Source organism: Athene noctua, chromosome 1, assembly GCF_965140245.1.
Source record: "Athene noctua chromosome 1, bAthNoc1.hap1.1, whole genome shotgun sequence".
NCBI classification, from domain to species: domain Eukaryota; kingdom Metazoa; phylum Chordata; class Aves; order Strigiformes; family Strigidae; genus Athene; species Athene noctua.
Window position 1 is genome coordinate 95,315,313 of NC_134037.1, and position 19,288 is coordinate 95,334,600.

The following is a 19,288-nucleotide window of genomic DNA, read 5'->3' on the forward strand; positions in this document are numbered from 1 at the left end:
CTTCAAGAAATCATTTCCTTGTATTTCACAAAGTTAAAAAGCAAGGTATTGGAAACATACCAAAAAACATTCCTCAGTATGATCACCTTCTACCAGAAAGAATGATTAGCCCTTCTCCTCACCCCACTCTACTGCCCCACCCCCCCAAAAAAAACCCAGAAAACTGCATGCCTGCAGGGAAAACTGATTTGTGAAAATAACATCAGTGAAAACCCTCAAAGGTCTGGAGTGACATTTCAAAATTGTTTTTTTACTTATATCTGGATATTACATTATCACTCTATTACATACAGCATTAGAATTATGAAAAGATTTTAAGATTTCAGTTATCCAGAAATTAAGAAAAGCTAACTTGTATTGTGTAGCAAGGTTTCGGTTTTTTCCTAAACTCTGAAACATCAGCATATCTGCACAGTTAGAAATAAAATATTTACGCAACAGTCAATGTTTCCCAAAGCACAGTACAAATAAAATAACTAATCAACATTAGCCTATGCAACCATTTGTATTTCTTAAGTGCGGTAACTAAGGTAAAGATGGTTTCAGTTGCCCGAGTTTAATCTTTCCATTTGCAAGAAACCCTTTTATAAGGATATTAGTGATTTAGTGAGGAAAAATTTTTCAAATGCTTTTCAGACCAACTTAAGGCCTTACCACAGTTAGGTCACTGATGTAGTAAGGTTGCATTTTAACTTAAAACAATGCTCAAAAACTTCTTTTGGATGCCTGTGTGTTTTTTCTGACCACCACTATTCTCTACTGGGGGAGAGGAGAGGATGCAGAATTACCTGTGTAAAAAAGTCAGGGCTAAATTAGATCTGCAAACACTGCTTTCTTCTCAGTTTATTTCAAGTGCCTGAGACAGTGCTTCAACTGTTTTCTCCTCAAGAGTTAACTCCTCACTTGTTTCAACATTTTCTTAAATTGAACCACATTCAGAATGCCTTTTGGCAAGTTATTATCCACTAAGCTTCCACCAGGCCCAGGAAAACTGCAAAATGGCTATCTACTATAGGTAAGGATGTCAGAGACCTACTGGGGCTGAAAGTGAGACATTGCTGCTTAATCAGCAGCTAATTTCAATGAGTGACTCTCCCAAGTGGAAAGAAAACCAAAATGACTGCACCATTACCAATACAAAGCACAGGTGTCTGAGGTTGCCTGACCAAGAACAGAATTTAAAAAAAAGGACTTGTCTAGCCTATACTTGAAAAATCCCATCTCTTCACTTGTCACTACCTGCAAAATAACTGTGCACAACTACCAACACTTCTTAGCTTAGAACTATATTAGTACCGAAACATTTACACTTATTATATTTTACTTTTTTCAATGCTCAGCAGACAGGGTCTACAATTTAATTTGTCTCCACTCAGGCAGAGTATTACAAATGGTGTGATCATTAGCAGCAAAAACTGTTGAAGCAATGAACAAAAAAACCACCCAATATCATCAATGTTTAGTAAAAGGAAAGGCAAGAAATTCCCTCTGCACTGATAAATACATTTAATACATGAGTACACACCTTCTGAAGTAAAAATAATTCTACACCATGTTTTCTACAGCAGCCAAGTACTTTAAGGTAAAACACAGAGCACTTAAACATATTATACCACAACTAATTCAACCTACACATATTAGAAAACCTCAACATTTTTCAATTTAAAACAAATTAAAAAACAGGAAAAAGAATATGCTTAAATAATGTCCCACATTTACAGCACTATTCTACAGGCATCTATCAGTTATTTTCATAGAAACATGCTTTAGGACCAAAAATGTATGCAGTAATAATTAATTAGTATTTTCCTTTGATTAGTCACATTATAATATCTCAAGAAGAGATAAGACAATAAAATAGTAGCAAATGCAGATAAAAATCAAGCCCTTTCCTCTTTCATTATCTTTTTCAAATTCTGATATTACTGACAAAATAGCATTACATTTCAAACTATAAATTGACCTGGTCAGGCAAATACTCCCCCAGTTAAAACTCAGCATCATCTAATGTGAGATGAAACATGGAAAACAAATTGGGAGTTTCCTTCTGATTTAATGTACCATCTCTCTACTTGCTTCTCTATAGCAGAAACAACAAACCAGAATGATTCTGTAAATCTGGGAAGTTTAGTACACAAGCACAACATACACTAAGGAATAACAGTTTCACTAAAGAAGTTTAAACAAAAAAAAAAAAAAAATAGTCTTTTAAACTTTTATTATAGTGACACCTTGTGGATACATTTGACTTATTCTGAAACCTCTCAAAATTTTTCATTTTTTTGTTATTGCTTTAACTAAATTAATAAAAAATTGTGGTCTAGGACTAAGTAAAAAGATGAAGCTGCAAAACAAGAACTGAGAGGAACAAAAAAGTGAGAAGGATAAAACAGAAAACAGCATTGTCCATTCAAAGATCTTTAGAAGTATTAACATTTACTTAAGGTATTTGCAATTTTTAATCCCTAAAAAGAGACGTGGCTTAGAATCACAACTCTGACTGTTATCTAAATTTGAAATCTGTCCCTTTTGTTTTTTGGTTGTTTTTTTTTTTTTAAATGAACTACTGTTGCTAACCCATAGTCAAACTGATATACTCATGGGATATGAAAAATACCCCACAAGCAACTCTCTTATGATTTTTATCACCGATTTCTTGAAACACAACACAATTCAACATTGTCAGGACTATGGACTGAGTAAGTGATATGTAAGTTAACTTTTTAATATAATCAAGAAGATGGTATTCATTTTTTCAGGTCAATGACAGAGTGAACAGTTGGCTTGATTAACAGTTGCATATTAAACTTACTTGGAAATAGAGAAAAATATTCATTTCAAAAACCAGTAAGAAACCACACAGCAACACACACACAAACATTCTCTTCTACACTGCCTAACTATTAAAACAGGAAGCTGGAATAACTATGAACCTAAGACTTAAGAATTAAGTTTGACAGAAAGTTGCTTACATTATTTTCTGTCTCCCATCTTTCCTCTAAAGGGTCTTCAGCTCTGAATGAATATTGCTACATAAGAGCAAACAATGAAACTAGGACCAAAATAAATTCTAAATACAGTACCATTTTAAAAAACAAGAAAGCTACCCTGTACTTCCACTCTTTTATTTGTTTTCTCTGCATAGTATATGGCTGTTCAATTTTTAAAGGTGCTGGAATAATGTCCTGAAAAGCATTTAAAAATACACATAATACAATAAACACACATAATATAATAAATGGCTTGTTAAGGAGATTGAACTGGTCTTAAATCATTGTGGTATAAATTACTTATTTTATTTAACAATTAACAGCCAGAAGGTTGCATTTTTTTAACGCAGCTAGTGTGAAAGAGGAATTTATTGCAGATTTGAAAATTGATTCACTTAAAAGTGAAAAGTTTTCAAAAAAATCAAACAAAAAAGCAACCTGCATACATGCAAATAGAAGATACATTCTGTCAATTTTTAATGCCCATGGAAACGTTTGAATAGCTTTTCAAAACTCAGGTGAACACATTAGTTCAGCCCTTGACAGTTCTTACCTTGCAGAACGAATATTTATGTGAAAGATAACTCAAAAAGGCAACTAACCTTGCCTAATGTTACAGGACTCATATTCCCTTCATAATCTATGTTTGAACAATTGCTCTAGTGTATCAGACACAAACAGGCTGTCCTTCAACAACGTGTACAGAATCTGGCATGTTCTACTCCCTTGCTTTGAAAAAGTATGTAAATAAAAACCACCCAATAATCCTAGTCTCCAATTCTTTGTTGCTCCTTGAAACATCATCCTATACAGTGATGCCATAAAGCGCTCTGAGATAAAATAAACTTTCTTTAAAATAAAAATCCCAAACCACTACCTATCACAAAACTATACTGGTAAGAACCTGAGCTGCGAAAGACACCTAGTTGATCATCATCTTCTGAAAATGCATACAAACCTTTAAAAAAATTGCTGTGTGCTTCCCTAAGTGGTTGCTTGCAAAGAGATTATCATCTGCATTGCTAAAACAAAAAGGGAATAAATCTTAAAACTAATGGCAAGAAAACAAAGCAAAGCCATGATGCTTGCAATGCACTCCTCCGTACCATTGTCCATGAACACGAAAATGTTAGTACAGGGACTTGTCACACTGACTCAAGAGTATACAACAGAAGCAGTGTTGAGGAATATGAAAACATAACTAGTTTTGGATGTAAAAAATGTGTTGAATAACCTAGTGCTAGTAAATATGAGTGATTTGCCAAGTTACATTATAGTCCTCCATTAAAAATGGAAACACTTATGTCTTCAAATTAAATGAGGTTTTTTTCCATTATCTGTTGATAATCTGATAACAATGAGCATATAAACCACTTAAAACATATCTGCTCTTCAATAAACATGTATGACTTATCTATAAAAGAAGAATATCAAATATTAAAAGAATACAATCTGACAATCTCACATTAGCTCATATTTTAAATCTGCGCTCATAATACTGAAGGTCATATATTTTTAGACAACAAAAAAACTGTTACATATTTTAGGATTTCTTTCTGTGTATGTTAGTATCCTAGAGATAACTAGTTTAACTCATTTAAGCAAACAAGATGACTTTAAATACATAATCACAAAAACCTGAAATTAGAGTCAGAAAAAGTGTTTAGTACTCCTTTCTTACTTCCTTCTAAACAAAATATTAACTAAAAGCCAAATACTAGTATGTATCTGTACGTAGCTCCCTCCCCCACTCCAAGCCTCTCTTATAGAGGTTATCTGGCCCAAACCCCCGATCAAAGCAGAGCCAACCTTCAAGTTAGTCCTATTTATATTTATATAAAAAACCAAATACAAAGTTCATAAAGTGGAACTCCTTAAAAATTTGTTAGCAGTTTTAGGTCTCTATTTACATTTTAAATATCCTTTTCTTATTATTTATGGAAAAAAATACATAAGAACAATAAATTATAGCTGCAGTACTTTTACTTTTGACTAGCAAACATAATATAATTTAGGTTTCAATTCACTGATGTAAAGAGAGATTATAGAACAGCCTTATCTAAACTACACTGAATTATTATGTTGACTCAACTGAGAACTCATATTGCCTTAAGGTTACTGCTCCTTAACAATAAGTACTCATAAACTTATACTGCTACATGACTTTCTCTTCAGCTCTTTCACTCACTCTTCAAAGTAGCTGCACCTCCAGGGAATTCCCCACCACTCTGTGGATATCATAACAGAGATTTATAGAAAATAACAGGTTTACTGGGGATCATGGAGTCGAACAGGAAAAATTAGAGGACTATGTCATAAGGAAATCTATGTTGTAGTGGTACCTGGACAACTGTATACTTCAAATATCTGCTAAAATAAAACTGCAAGCGGAGGTTTCCAGGTGTGCTTCTGCATTCATTTAAGTGGATAATACATAGCTATGCATACAAAAACAGCACATGAAATTAATTCCCTCCTGATAATCTGCTCCTCCAATAGAGGGCAAGTAATTTACATAGGATTAGGAGATCACTGGAGACCTAGAATATATAAGAGGTTCTTTTGTGCCAAAAAATGAGTTGGGGACCACCTAAAACTCTGGAATAACCTTCTCCCCTCCACTCTTCCCTCTCCATACTTTCAGGCAGGGCTACAAAGAGCCTTCACCAAAACAGAACCATGATGCTCTCAAAACAGCACACACACAGATGAAGACAGCTGAGATGGGGGATGACAAGGAGGTAAAATGAAATCACTTTTGGACAAGTCTTTGGATGAGGCCAACGAATCGTTCCCCTTTTGAAAGAAGATTAAGGAAAGTCCTACTGTAACACCCTAGACCTCCTCAAATCTTCTTGGTAACATGACAGAAGCAAAACCGCTGTGCTTACTAACAATCCGTCCACTTTGCACCAAGTTAAGGTCACACACACACACACAAAATATATCCCCAGAAAATATAAAACACCTACAAACTCCACGAGGCATTTCATCACTGCTAGATGATTTATCACAGATACCTCTAAGCAAAAATTTGTCAGACATACACACAAACTAAGGGACAGCACCAACCATTTCAGAAAGAGAAAACAGTAAAATCGGAATCATAAACTAACAGGGAAAAGGTGAGAATGTATTTGTTTGTGTTAGGAAAAATAAACTTCAGATCAGTTATATATGGTATGAACTTAGTAAAACATAAAGGAGGCTGAGAAAGTTATCTGAGGAGACACACACAAGTGACACACCAGACTTTTTCCCCATAGATACAACTTCTTGCCAGCACGCCCATGCTACAGAGCAGTAACATCAGAGAAAGAGATCATTCTTTGGGAAAAAGAAAGCACTTCCCCCCCTTGAGGATTCCAAAAGTTGTTCTGCTGATTAAAGTTTGTGTCTAGAGCATAATTATTACTATACAGGGCATTTCCTCTTTGGGTCTATGACCCAAAACCTAACGACGATAACATCTTTGGAATCTACCCATTGTAGCCTCTCTATCAATGAGCTTGATTCAGTTTTTGGATAAGGGCAGCTTCAATGTGATTATAAGCTTTTTCCACAACTCCCAACACCTAGACTAAAAAGACATCACCACCTTAATAATGATTAAATCCATCTAGCTGCTTTGGTTTACACAAAGCATTGCTCAAACCTTCTTAGCCCCAATTCTCCCTTTTCAATCTTTCACAATTGTTTAAAACACGCTTTCAATGAAACAATAGAAAATATTTAAAAGATATTTAAATACATTTCCAAGTTCTATAGCAACACATTTTAAACATTTTGGCAGTCAAGGAATGATGTTTACTACTGCGTGAAAAAAAACAAATCAATTGTAAGAGGAAAAGTGAATATGACAAAAAAAAAGGAGAAAGATAGAGTTAGAGATGGAGGCATCACAGCTTTCAAAAAAGGATACCTGCAATTTATCACCTATATTTATAGCAAAAAAGCATCCATCAAGATAGACAAATGTTCTTTTTTTAAGATAGCTAATGAAAGTTGTGTATATTATACATTATCAGAAATACATAATTCAGCAGAAAAATCCAGCAACTTCTCCCAGTGTCTACATTATTTAATGACAGCCATGCAACATTACATTGATAAACTAACCTGCAGACACGGGCAGGAAAATACAGGTTCTGCCAGGACCGACAGAGGTATTTAGAGTGATCAATAACCCGAATCCAGTCTAACTCGTCCATGGACACCTCAATGTAGTAGGAATAAGATCTGTGGATTGCCAAAACAACCTGTTTAGAATACAAGCAGCCACATTTCAGGTATTAAATGTCACCTTTTCTTCTGGATTTTCAGTTGTTTTGAAAAGAAGACTATTTGTTCCTACCCACAGACCTGTACCTAACATACCTAAAAGAGATCCCTATTTTCAAACTAGCTTTGAAGATAAATTCACATGCAGTTACATTATGTTTTCAGAATGACTTAAAACATCCGAAGATTCACAATGTGCAGTAATTAGATGACACCATGGTCCCTCAAAAAATGCAGTGGAGACTTTCAATCCAGAAATATTATTATTTTTATTAATATTCCTTCTGCATGGAATAAATCTAAACCACCAGTGATACAGTTATTATTTCTATTCCCATATCAATAAAGAAAAATAAAAAACATTTAGCAGATCAAAAATACACATTCAAACCCTTCACTTGAAAAAAACAAATTTATCATAATTTTCTCACTGATGTTGTTCTTTACTTCTATCCCTTTCAGTTTTTTATGATACATTAAGCCTGTCACTACTTACATATCCCAAAATTACCTCAAAGAATTTAAAAAAAAAAAGTTATCAAAAGAATCTGTGTCTTCCTCTTGCTTATCAATTATGTTTAGCCGATAGTTTGCTGTTAGGAGAAAGAAAACTCAAACTAATACTTAAAAGCCAGAACTATTTCCATATTATACCTACAACAGTGATACTCAGAAAGAAGTAGGAACTCCACCTATGATCAGCAAATCGTGAAATATGTTTCAGAATATTTTTGCTCTTAATATATTAGTCTGCAACACTCACAGGCATTTCAACAGGACCATGTTAGTACTTATCCTCCTTTCACACTGATTTCTAGAAGAAGAGCTGCTCTTCCAGAGTTCTACATGACACTTTTTGTTAAACATTAAATGCTTTATTAATATTTCCAATTTTCTGCTGAGGACTTAGAAGGGTAGGTGTCTAAAGTGGTATTGTTTAAAAAGTCTTAAAATGCTGGAGAACACTGTTAATACCAATTTATGCACTTAGAAGTGTAAAGCAGTCTAAGATGTCAGTCGCATAATCAGCTTTCACATTCACACCAACCAGATGTGTAATATTCACAGCCCATATAAATACACTATGTTTTAGCAACATTATTATTACTAGCCTATGCATATTTAACTGAAGTAGGCTCCAGTATTTTAGAGTTTGAGCAGTTTGGATCCAGAAGTTACTGTCTGTCCTCTGTGTGGTAAGAATTTAGGGGTTCTCACATCACCATTGTTAGAATAATGTAAATACGTAACCAATAGACCACATGCTATTATTTTTTTGGTTTCTGAAGGTACCAAGCAAAGAAAAAAATATCTCAAAAATATAGTTCTGCTATCATAGACGACACTATGTCTTTTATTTTTCTTAAGGATAGCATCTTTTTTGGAGAGCTAATTTGGACAGCTAGTCTCCTTAGCACTTTCACACCTAAAGATCAATCTGTTAATAACACCTCTAAACCAGAGGTGCAAAACATGCCCATTACTTTGTATTTGGTTCTCTTAAGAATTTACATCATCTATATAAAGATATCCATTAGACCAAAGTTAAAATAAATGAGTAGTTTAAAAAGATGTTCAACAAGAATCCACCATGTGCTTGTACAGTTGCTAAAACATCTCTTTTGGAGACATTATTCAGGTATCCCATGAGAAAGATGCAGACAAGTGGCTGGTAATTCTTACACTAAAAGAGCATATAGGTTGGAAAGGATTTATAGAAAAAGCGAGGACAATCTTAGAGCAAGTTCCGTAAAGCCTTGGCTGGTAAAGTTCTGCATACATCTAAGGGGTGATATCCATAATCTCTCTGTGCAAACTCCTCCCAATTTCAACTACCCCATTATGAATTATCTTCCTAATATTTTAATAGGAATTAATCTTGTTGCTTGTGTCCACTGCTCTATGCCCCCTCAGCACACAGCTGTAAGAGGAGTCTGGCCCTGTATTCTCTATATTCTTCCATTAAGTAGGCAAACACAGCATTAAGTTCTCACTTCTATGTCTTCTCTTAAAACAAGAAGTTCTTTCAGTATCTCCTGTACATTGTGTCCTCAAGCTCTCACCATCTTGGTATCTTGTTGAACTCACTCCAGTATCTTATACTGAGGAGCCCACAACTGGACAAAATACTCCAAATGGTTCCTTTTCCATTTATCTTAGACAGTTGAGCTATTGGGGGAAAAAACCTGACAATTCAGGTACTATACCTGATAAGAAGCAAAAGAAAGTCCAAGAGCAAACTTTTCACAGAAAAGCAAAAAATTCAGGATAACACAGGAACTAGATACTAAACCACTGTACCCTCAGTATTTTACGGGGACAAAAAACTCGAGAGGTCCACCTTGTCTGATATTCTGCCAGCAACAATCATTTGTTCTACAAATTTCAGAGGAAGGGCATAGGACACCAAGCAACAGATATTTTTTTAGTAAGTTGTCCCAAGGAGAAAAGTTTTTCCCTAAGTTTCAGCAGCTTTTATGCCTTGCAGATAAGGGGCATTTTCCTAGTTACTAGCTCTCTAAAGATTGCTAGGGAACTCCTCATTATTAATATAGCTCTAATACTTATCCAATTTTATAAAATTGGTTGATAATTAGTTTAGAAATTTGGCTGATCTTCTGGGACAAGTAGTATAATATTGTATGAAGTAGTTCCTTGTACCTTCTAAGTTTTACTTTTCAATCTTCCCAAAAGAAAGAGAGAAGCATAAATTTCAGTTGAACTGAATCAGTACTTGAAACAACAGCTAAAAATTCATGCAGTTTGTTCTGAATTATTAATAACTGAAATTAATTTAAAAAAAAAAATCACTCAAAAATCAATAAAACATTAGTACACCCTGTTATAAAAATAACACAGCTTAGTTAAGAAAACAAAATGCAACTCTTGCATTTCTAAACTGTTAGTCTGCATGTAATATAAAATTAATCTTTTATCATAAAGGTAATAATGTGTTGAAAGTATAAGTAGCTTGTTTTATTGTTTTTAATAGAAAATTGCTTACGAATACCTGCATGAGCTGTCTACTAAACAGTAAAATCTCTGTCATGGCAAGTTATAAAACTAATATATTCAATGTATCTGATAAAAAGAAGCTCGCAATTTTCCTACTTAAGCAGCCACTCAGTTGTTCAAATATGAATAATTTGATCTTTCATGCATTCCATAATAGTCTAAAGTATCTGAGCATAAATTGGCTAAGGCATCTATGACAGTTCATACTTCAGTCCCACCATGAAGCGGCTTCTAATAACTACTGTAGTTAGTCAGTAATTCACATTCTAAATAAATATTAATATCTCTCAATTATTGTCAGAGTGCGGTATTTCTTGACAATTTTGTTACATTGAAAAAATCTGAACAAACATTCCTTCAATGTCAAGGGGAGGTTTAGACTGGACATTAGGAAAAAATTTTTCACAGAAAGAGTAGTCAGACAGTGGAATGGGCTGCCCAGGGAGGGAGTGGAGTCACCATCCCTGGATGTGTTTAAGTGTCTTTTAGATGAGATGCTGGGGGATATGGTGTAGGGGAGAACTTTGTAGAGTAGGGCTGATGGTTGGACTCCATGATCCCAAGGGTCTTTTCCAACCTGAATGATTCTGTGAATGTAAATATGTAAAAAACATGGTTTCTGCAAGAGAACTAGAATACTGTTTTTTAAACTAAAATAAAAGCACTTGGAAACTAAGCGGCAAATAGAAAACAATTAAAACAATTTAAATTACATAAACTTTCATTAGTAATATAAACTATTTAATGAAGACAGAAAATACATTGAAGTATTATGAGGTAGTTTAGTATCACAAAATATGGTTTTGTGTGTAACCCAACTGCATTTAAAAAACCCAGTATTTTCAAATAAAACTTGTCATCTCCAACACTATCATGTTGTTTCTATAAAAAAATTTTGATTAATATTTCACACTGATACATTATTACCAGTACAAAATGCATTACCGTCCTTTTTTATGTCAACTTGGCACCTACCGACTATCTCTGTCCCACAGGAGTATTCGTATGTGGTTGATTATTGATGGCTGGCCTAGTTTAATTTCAATTCCAGAACGGCAGTCATCATCAATAGGGTGTCGAGAGAAGCCATGATCCAAGTCATAGTTCTGAGTATCCCCATCTAATAAAGCAGACTTCAGCTCGCCTTTTACAACCTGAGCTCCATACTTCATTGTTGCAATATTTTCCCCTGGTACTAAGAAGAAAAGGAAATAATTACTTATTTTTTACACTCTCATACTGCAAATTAGATGTTCTGAACATCAACTGTATTAGGTCAGAACAAAGATTTATTGCCAGTATCCTTTCTTGGCCACAACACACACTCAAGAAAAAAAAAAAAAAACAAATACAAAAAGAATGGCATTTTAGAAATTTTGATTCTTCCATTTTATTCAATGTTTCCCTAGGTCTTTTATGGTAATAATTAGTGGTAATTTACTAGTATGTACTATCCATATTCTCAGCCCCCTTCATGATTTTACAGAATTCTATTGAAACTTCCTCATTCAATCATCGCTTTCCTCTTGGTTTTAAAGTTTTGGTCTATTCACACTCTTCTTGTGATCAACCTCTCACCATACCTCTAATAATTTTTTACCCTTTCTTTCCCATTTTTTTTGTATTAATTTCAACTGGGGTTTTTTGGGTGGGGTTTGGGGTTTTTTTGAAGTGGAAGGAAACTAAAAATCAAATTAAATGCTCAAGATGAGCATGCATCATGAATTTGCAGGGTGGTATATACAGTGATATAGCTATACAAACTATTTCAATAGGTATACAAGCTTCCTGTACTCTACAAAGCTAAATGAACCTGAGTGAAACAGGAAACTTGGTTGCTTGGGCTTTGAACCCACACAGTAAAGCAAGTTCTTTATGCCACCATTTCACAGTAATAAACCTGTTACATCCTAGGAACAGATGTTCCAACAAGATTAACTAGGGATAATGATCCCTAACTCTAACTACAAAACAATATATCGGTGAACCACCCTGTTAAAAAGACATTTTTAACAATCTTGACGAGAAACCCTAGAAAACGTGATCTGAAAGCTAAGTGATGAAAAGCTGCCTCTGAACTCTTCAGGCAGGTTGGCAACAGATGCACGAATTTTAACCGGATGTTAAATTTAACAACTAAAGAACAGAATTTGAGCGGTAAAATGTTAACTGCATTGTAGTATATCAATTGCTCAGCTATGAAATTGCAAGTGGTCATCAATGTTTCCATAAACAGGAAAAGTCCCAAGAACCTGAAGTAGTACTAAACCAACACAAATTCAATTCTCTAAAAAGCTGTGATTTTGCCAAAGTTTGAAATTTTGATATTAGAAGCATACTGAGACATAAATATGCAGAAAAAGAAGTCAGAAAACACCATTTAAATTTTTCAAATTTATCTACTGCACTGTCAACAGAATGCCTTGCATGACAAGCCTTTAACAATATCTTAATATTAAACTCGTATGTTTAAATACTAATATCTGTAACTTCTAAGAGAGAACAAAGGGGAGATGCAGCTCCAAGAAAGCACTTATTTTCAGGGCTCATCATACATGACTGACAGACTACAGTGCAGGCTCTTAAAGAATGTTTAACTTTATTCTTTGCTGTGGGGCAAATACTCTGTAAATCACGCAGTAGATAATATCTTTCTACAGCTCAGTGTTAGATATTCTTGTTGAATTAACAGAAAGCACAGACAAAAGTCAAACAGAAGGCTCCTCACACTTTTTGGGCTTCCATTAACACAATCTTGGAAGACTTGTTTATACTATTTGGGCAAGCATGTAATGAGTAAGAGAAAAATCAAAAGTAGTGGAGAAAAGATGAAAATCTTCACGAAGTAGAAAACAAGTCACCATCAACATAAAGCCATTTCAATATCATATAACCTGCTGCCAATGCATTTTTATTTTTAATGTATTTGCAAAAGCTTTTCCATTAAAATAGCACTTTCTCTAGGAAAACACACTCTTATTACAACATTCATGTTTGAGCAATATCTGATACACAAGGCAAGAAAATATGTTGCCTAATATTACTGAAGAAAAGAAATGGCAATAGCAGTACATAACAAGATATTATGTAAGCCTTTTAAAATACATAATAGATAAAAACTCAAAGCACAAATTAACCATATCCTCCAGACAATTATAGTAACTAAACGAAAAAGAAACAAACAAAAAACCTGATGCTTACTTAACATGCCCCTGTAGTTGAGGTCCATGTCCCGACTCTCAGAACGAATCTTAATGGCATCTAGAATGGCATCAGGTGACAACAGTCCAGACGGTCTTACGACATTTAGTAGTTCTGTTAGACTCATTAGTGGCAACCGTACTGCTTGCATGATTTCAGCATGGTTTTCCTTGGGGTTATGTTTACACCAATTCATTAAAGCTTGAAAAATGTCCTTCTCAGGAGCTGCAAATGAGTCCCTTAGTACAATACTTAGAAGAGCAGACTGGAAAAGAAAAACAAACAAAAACCCCCAAAGAAACAGAAACAAAATTAATTTAAAAAAAATAAAATAAGGTAAAAATTAATGGGTATTTTAACTTGTACTTATAAAGATATTCTCCAAATGAGTGACTACCTGAAACTGTAGCTTGTTCTAGTTACTTATTACCTATTACTTACGTGACAGATTCTCTAATTCTTGCATATTACAAACCCACCAGGAGAAGTAAGTCAGAACTGAAATGTGGAGAACTATTCAAATCAATTTAATTCCAGTTACTACTTCAAATTTACTCTGAAATACAAGAAGTGATTTGGGGATTTGGTAGAATAGTTCAAAGCATTCCTTTAAACTTGGGCTGGTATAACACAGATGAGAAAACTAAAGTGTGGCTTGGAATCACCTTTTTAAACCATTTCTAACTACTTCGGACTTCACCCCCTCCCCGTCCTCCCCTTCTCTCTCTCTCTTTTGGTACCCACTTAGAATCAGCAGGTAAAAATTTCAGTGGCTCTTATTCATGTAAAAAAAACCCAGTGACTGTAAAATGAGAACAAGAAGAATTGAACAGCATTTTGATTTTCACTTAGCTAGCAAATTAATTGGGAGTTTCCCTAAGAAAAAGATAAATCTCATATATACCAGGACTGGCTATGGCAAAGATGTCATAAAAGTATGCGCTTCCTGATAAAGTCTGTTAATTTCTTTATGAATAACATGCTCTCAGAGCTCAGATTTAACGAACTGTGTATGATAGTCAAATTATATCATTTCAGGAACAGCTGAGAAAAGGCAAAGATTAGATTGCCTGATCCCACCTTTTATAATACTCCATCAGATTTACTATAATTAGCTCTACTGACTGATCAAAATTAAATACCTAAAAAATTCAGGACAGATCACCAGGATTTTCAGTTCAGTTCGGCTTGAACTTTTCCAACTGTCACAGTTCCACTATTATAAAATGATACCTGTTATTTAACTTATAAACTCGTATTAGTGCCCCCATTAGTATTTTATCTTAAAGCTGCATACAGACTAAAATTAACATTCCTGGGGGAAAAAAACCAAAATATATACCTTAGAAAGTGACAGGAAGCCTTCGCTGGAGAGCACCTCCTGGGCATTTCTATCCATAAACATACAGCACATACAAGTTAATTTGGGAAGGGAATAAAGACTGGCAACATCAAATGTCATACAGACATTCTGAATATTAAGTATTGTGCAAAGATACTCAGACGTGGAATCTTCCAGTTCTGGGAACCCATATTTATGTGCTAGGCTTAGGAAGTCTAGGAGAACCTCCTCTTTCTCATCTCGTAGTGTAGCACGACCAGTGTAAATATATTTCAACAGCATGGTAAATGCTTCTGCAGTGGTGTCCTGAAGAGGAATTTCTGCTTCAGGCTGAGATTCTCTCATTCCACCATACAATAATGCTCTATAAGGAAGATAAAATTTGATAAATTTATATCCTGATAAAATCCAGGCAGAAAATAGAAAGAGAAATGAGCAAATTACTATTTATAGCAAGAGGAATACAAAAGGGATATGGTTTAAGAATCTACAAAAGAAAACCCCTTATACTTGGCATTTAAAGTGCAGCTCTACTCTGAAAGCAGCTGCACAAGAACAATACTCTAACGTGTCATATTTTTATCCTACACAACTCTCCACTTGCACTTTGAACATTAGCCTTCAAAGCAGAACTTTGAAAGAAAGAAGAACTTTGAACTCTTACCTTTCTCTTTTTTGTTTTTAAAATATAGTGCTATCAGTGAGAAAGGAAAAAAAATGAAAAATTTTCAGAAAGCAAGTGAAACAAATAGTTCACCACTATAATAGCAGTGGCAGTTCAGCAAATCTCAGGATTCTTGATCCTCTATACCCTACCCTAAAATCCAGCACATGGCAACTCTGATGAAATTCTGAATCTTGAGAAAAATCAGAGTACTCACAATTATTTTTTAAAATACAGTAGACAGTTTGAACACAATTTGCATACACACTGTCCTTTAGTTATCATCTTATCCCTCTGACAAAATTAACTGGAAGATTATCAGGAAGTTCTATTAATTACATTTAGAATGAAAAATGCCCAATTCTTAAAAAAGATGGATTAGTATTATTCCTAGTTGTAAAATACATATCCTAACTAGCCAGACCTCTTTAAATACTCAACTCCAACACAACAAAATTAAACTTTCTAATTGAGTATATTCCTTAGAGGCACACCATCCATACTCTCAGAAATCAAAACAATTTTACGGCAGAACTTTTATGTTCTGAAGTTATCTTCCTCTTGAATTTGTGAAACTACCTTCAAAATCCAATTTAATGAAGGTCAAAAGAATAACATCATGACATGGTATTTATCTTTTTATATTTGGACACAATGATTTGATGCGCTGGGAAACATTCACACAGAAAAGGTCACACTCAATGGACAGATGATTACACCCTGAAAAGTTCATAGAGAAACAATGTTTATCTTATCTGCATGAAAATTTCCTGTAAGCTTGACAAAAAGCTATATTTCACCTGAAATAATGGCACCTAGCAGCCAGGATCACCCTGTGTGCAGGAAAACGTTTCTTTTCTACAATAAAGGTAACGTCACTGTATTCTTCACCATTCATCAGAGCACCAATGTGCTCAGACAGAATGTGAACGTGGTCAATCTCACCCACAGCTGTGTAAGGACGAAGTGGATGGCTGTTACTCATCTTGGAGGGATGGTGATACTGGTAGCCTAAAGGGAAAAAGAAAACAACCAGAGTTATAAAGGGCACAAATATTAAAAAATGGCAAAGATCAAGCTGCAATTACAAAAAAAGTGACCAGTGTAAATCACCATACGTTACAAGAAAAATTAAACCAACAGGCTTCCTATTAAAGTTCATTTACAGCAGGACTTGATGTAGCTTGCATCAACAATTCTAGCTGACAGAAAATATTGCAGAGAATTCTGTCACCATGTTGTTCTGCCAACCCATTTACTTAAAATAAAAAGCATCCAACAAAAGGAATTAAAAATTGAACAATTTTTAAATTACCATTAGAAAGCATTAAAATGCAAATAATTTATAATTTATAAAGAAAAATAATTTGACCAATTAAGCACAGTCTTAACTCCTAAGTCTCTACTAGAATCGGTGATGATGTCAGCGTTTTTGCAGAACTCCAATCAACCTTCAGAACTGGGAGAAAATAAACAATTGAGATAATTTTTAATAAATAACAGACAAAGTCTGTCAAAGAGCAAAGCTTTACAATGTACAATTCAATTTTCTTAACTTTTCCACTCAGGTTTCTGGATACCTTCTTGTTCCCTGATATATGTAAGGAAATAAACCCCCTAATACCTCTCAGTCATAAAAGTAGATTGTCCACTAGTGTACAATATTGATTAATGCATTAGCCATATCTTTTATGGAATTATTTTGTTACTTTTTAATTCATAAGAGGTCTTAGTTTTGTTGGGTTTGGTTTATTTCAGCACCAGAGGCTTTCTGTAGTCTCAGTGGCATGAGGATCCAAAGGAGAATTTAGGTCTTACATCAGCTCCTTTCGTTACTTTGGTTTACTGTTAAATAAAAGTTGTCTGTTTCAAGTAATAACCATCCACATTTTCAGAGACACCTTCCACACTCCAGTGACTAGCCACTTCTCAACATGGGCACACACTCAGTGTTGAAGAAAGATGGTGTACCACAAGAAGCAGGAAAATTATGAGGCCATGCCCTGCACACAGCTAACACTAATCTTTCAAGTGAAATATTCATAACAAGAATGCGTTTTTAACCTATAGTTTAAAAGTATTCTGAGAAAACATGCACCTGTTTTTCATTTCTGCCCTAACAAAGAAAAGAAAACATGTGCCCATGGGGTGAAGTATTATTTGCACTTCTGTAACACCTGGAAACAACCCAAAAAATCAAGATACTGTAGAAACAGGGCCCCAAAGAACTTTCAAATAAATTAGAAAAAGTGTTAGAAAGTAACAGTTGAGAAAAATAAAGTAAACTAAACTGATAATACAGGTTAGAGCACAAACAGGAACAAAACCCCAGCTTTCCTGAGGCTGCCTCTGCTAATTGAATTTGAAGCTCTGTGCCCATGTAACCACTACAGTGTGGAACCAGCAATACTGGCCAAGATACTGGAGCCAGCCTAACCATGGGAACGCAGAATACTGTCCAGTCATTCTTCTATCCTGACAGGACAGTAAATTAATTTTTATGGTTTTTCAGAATAACAGACCGTTTCTTCCATTTGCACTGATTAATTTACAATTAGCTAAAACAACTCAGCACTGAAGAGATTTATGCAACATACACTTCCAGTAACATTTACTTTGTAACAAGCAAGATTAACTTAACTCACATCTATTTATGCCAGCAATAATATTTATCACAACATAATTGAGACTTTAGAGACAATAGTAAAATTGAAAAGCCCTCAAAATATAAAACCTTTTATTACACCAAAGGAGCAAACAAAAGGATGTATTTATTACTCAGCTGCAAATCTCAGGCCTCAATGTCCCTTCATGACTTCTGTACCTTACAAATCTATAACTGCAGCTGTTGATCTTCATTCACAATAGTCAGGCAACCCAATCATAAGCGAGTTACATGCACATTATCGAGCAAACTCTGTTCTCTCTTCTGCTAGTTCCGATTTTGATTGATTAGGGAAGCTCATTTATGATACTTCATGCACATGTTAGTACAAGCATATTCTGCATTTAAATTCTATTTTTATTTCCATTTCTTCTACATTCTACTTGTTTCCTCCATCTGCTTTTACCTCTAAAAAATAAGAACAGGTGCTTTCTGCATAAAACTGAGAGACTGTAAAATTGGCAGAGATATGGGAATGCCATCAGCTGCACAGTAGCTGTGGATGTTCTCATGTGCTAACAGAGTGAAAAGTTCAAAGGAAAATTGTTTCCATTTCAGGTTAAATAAATATAATCAAAAGCAGACTTCCCTCTCAAGGGTACATAAACCTCTATCTAAACAAGAATCAGTGCATAGAAGAAGGCAAAGTCTGAACTGAGGACACTTGCTAGTGAGTGGGTGATCCGAGCCCTTATGAACGTCAAGACCCTGAACTACCACAAGCGATGAAAATAAAAATTTAGAAAGCCGTCTGTGTAAACTGCAAGACAAATTTGTTTCGACATTAAATGGTCTCCAAATTGCTAGTACAACCACTATGCTAAATTGACAGTTTCAACCAAGAACACGTGGATCACAGGGAATACAGGACTCAAACGACAGCTACAGGCCTCTGGCTGAGGAGTCTTTCAAGTGCTTGAATGATACAAAGTGTTGGAAAGTTGCAACTTTATGAAACTGGGTATATGCCTTATATGCTTTCCGTGGATAAGACCAGTATATAGAAAGAGCAGTCAAACTCATTTATTTGTTTGCTACTATGCATTTCCAATGCAAGTTCTGTCTACATTGTGGATTTTCCGTATAAAGCAGTGTGGTGAAGAGAAGTCCCACCTTCAAAACACAGAACC

At 34.7% G+C, this 19,288-nt stretch overlaps 1 protein-coding gene across 1 annotated transcript in view; it reads right to left on the bottom strand.

Annotated features, from left to right (window-relative positions):
• The window catches only part of BTBD9 (BTB domain containing 9), a 129,185-nt gene that overhangs the window by 105,382 nt on the left and 4,515 nt on the right, over window positions 1–19,288 (bottom strand). Inside the window, exons 3-7 of the mRNA XM_074897026.1 lie at window positions 16,294–16,504; window positions 14,830–15,193; window positions 13,488–13,752; window positions 11,262–11,481; window positions 7,110–7,229 (exon numbers count right to left, since the gene is read on the bottom strand). Of these exons, the coding sequence (XP_074753127.1) occupies window positions 7,110–7,229; window positions 11,262–11,481; window positions 13,488–13,752; window positions 14,830–15,193; window positions 16,294–16,504 (1,180 nt within the window). The remainder of the gene's footprint in view (window positions 1–7,109; window positions 7,230–11,261; window positions 11,482–13,487; window positions 13,753–14,829; window positions 15,194–16,293; window positions 16,505–19,288) is intronic.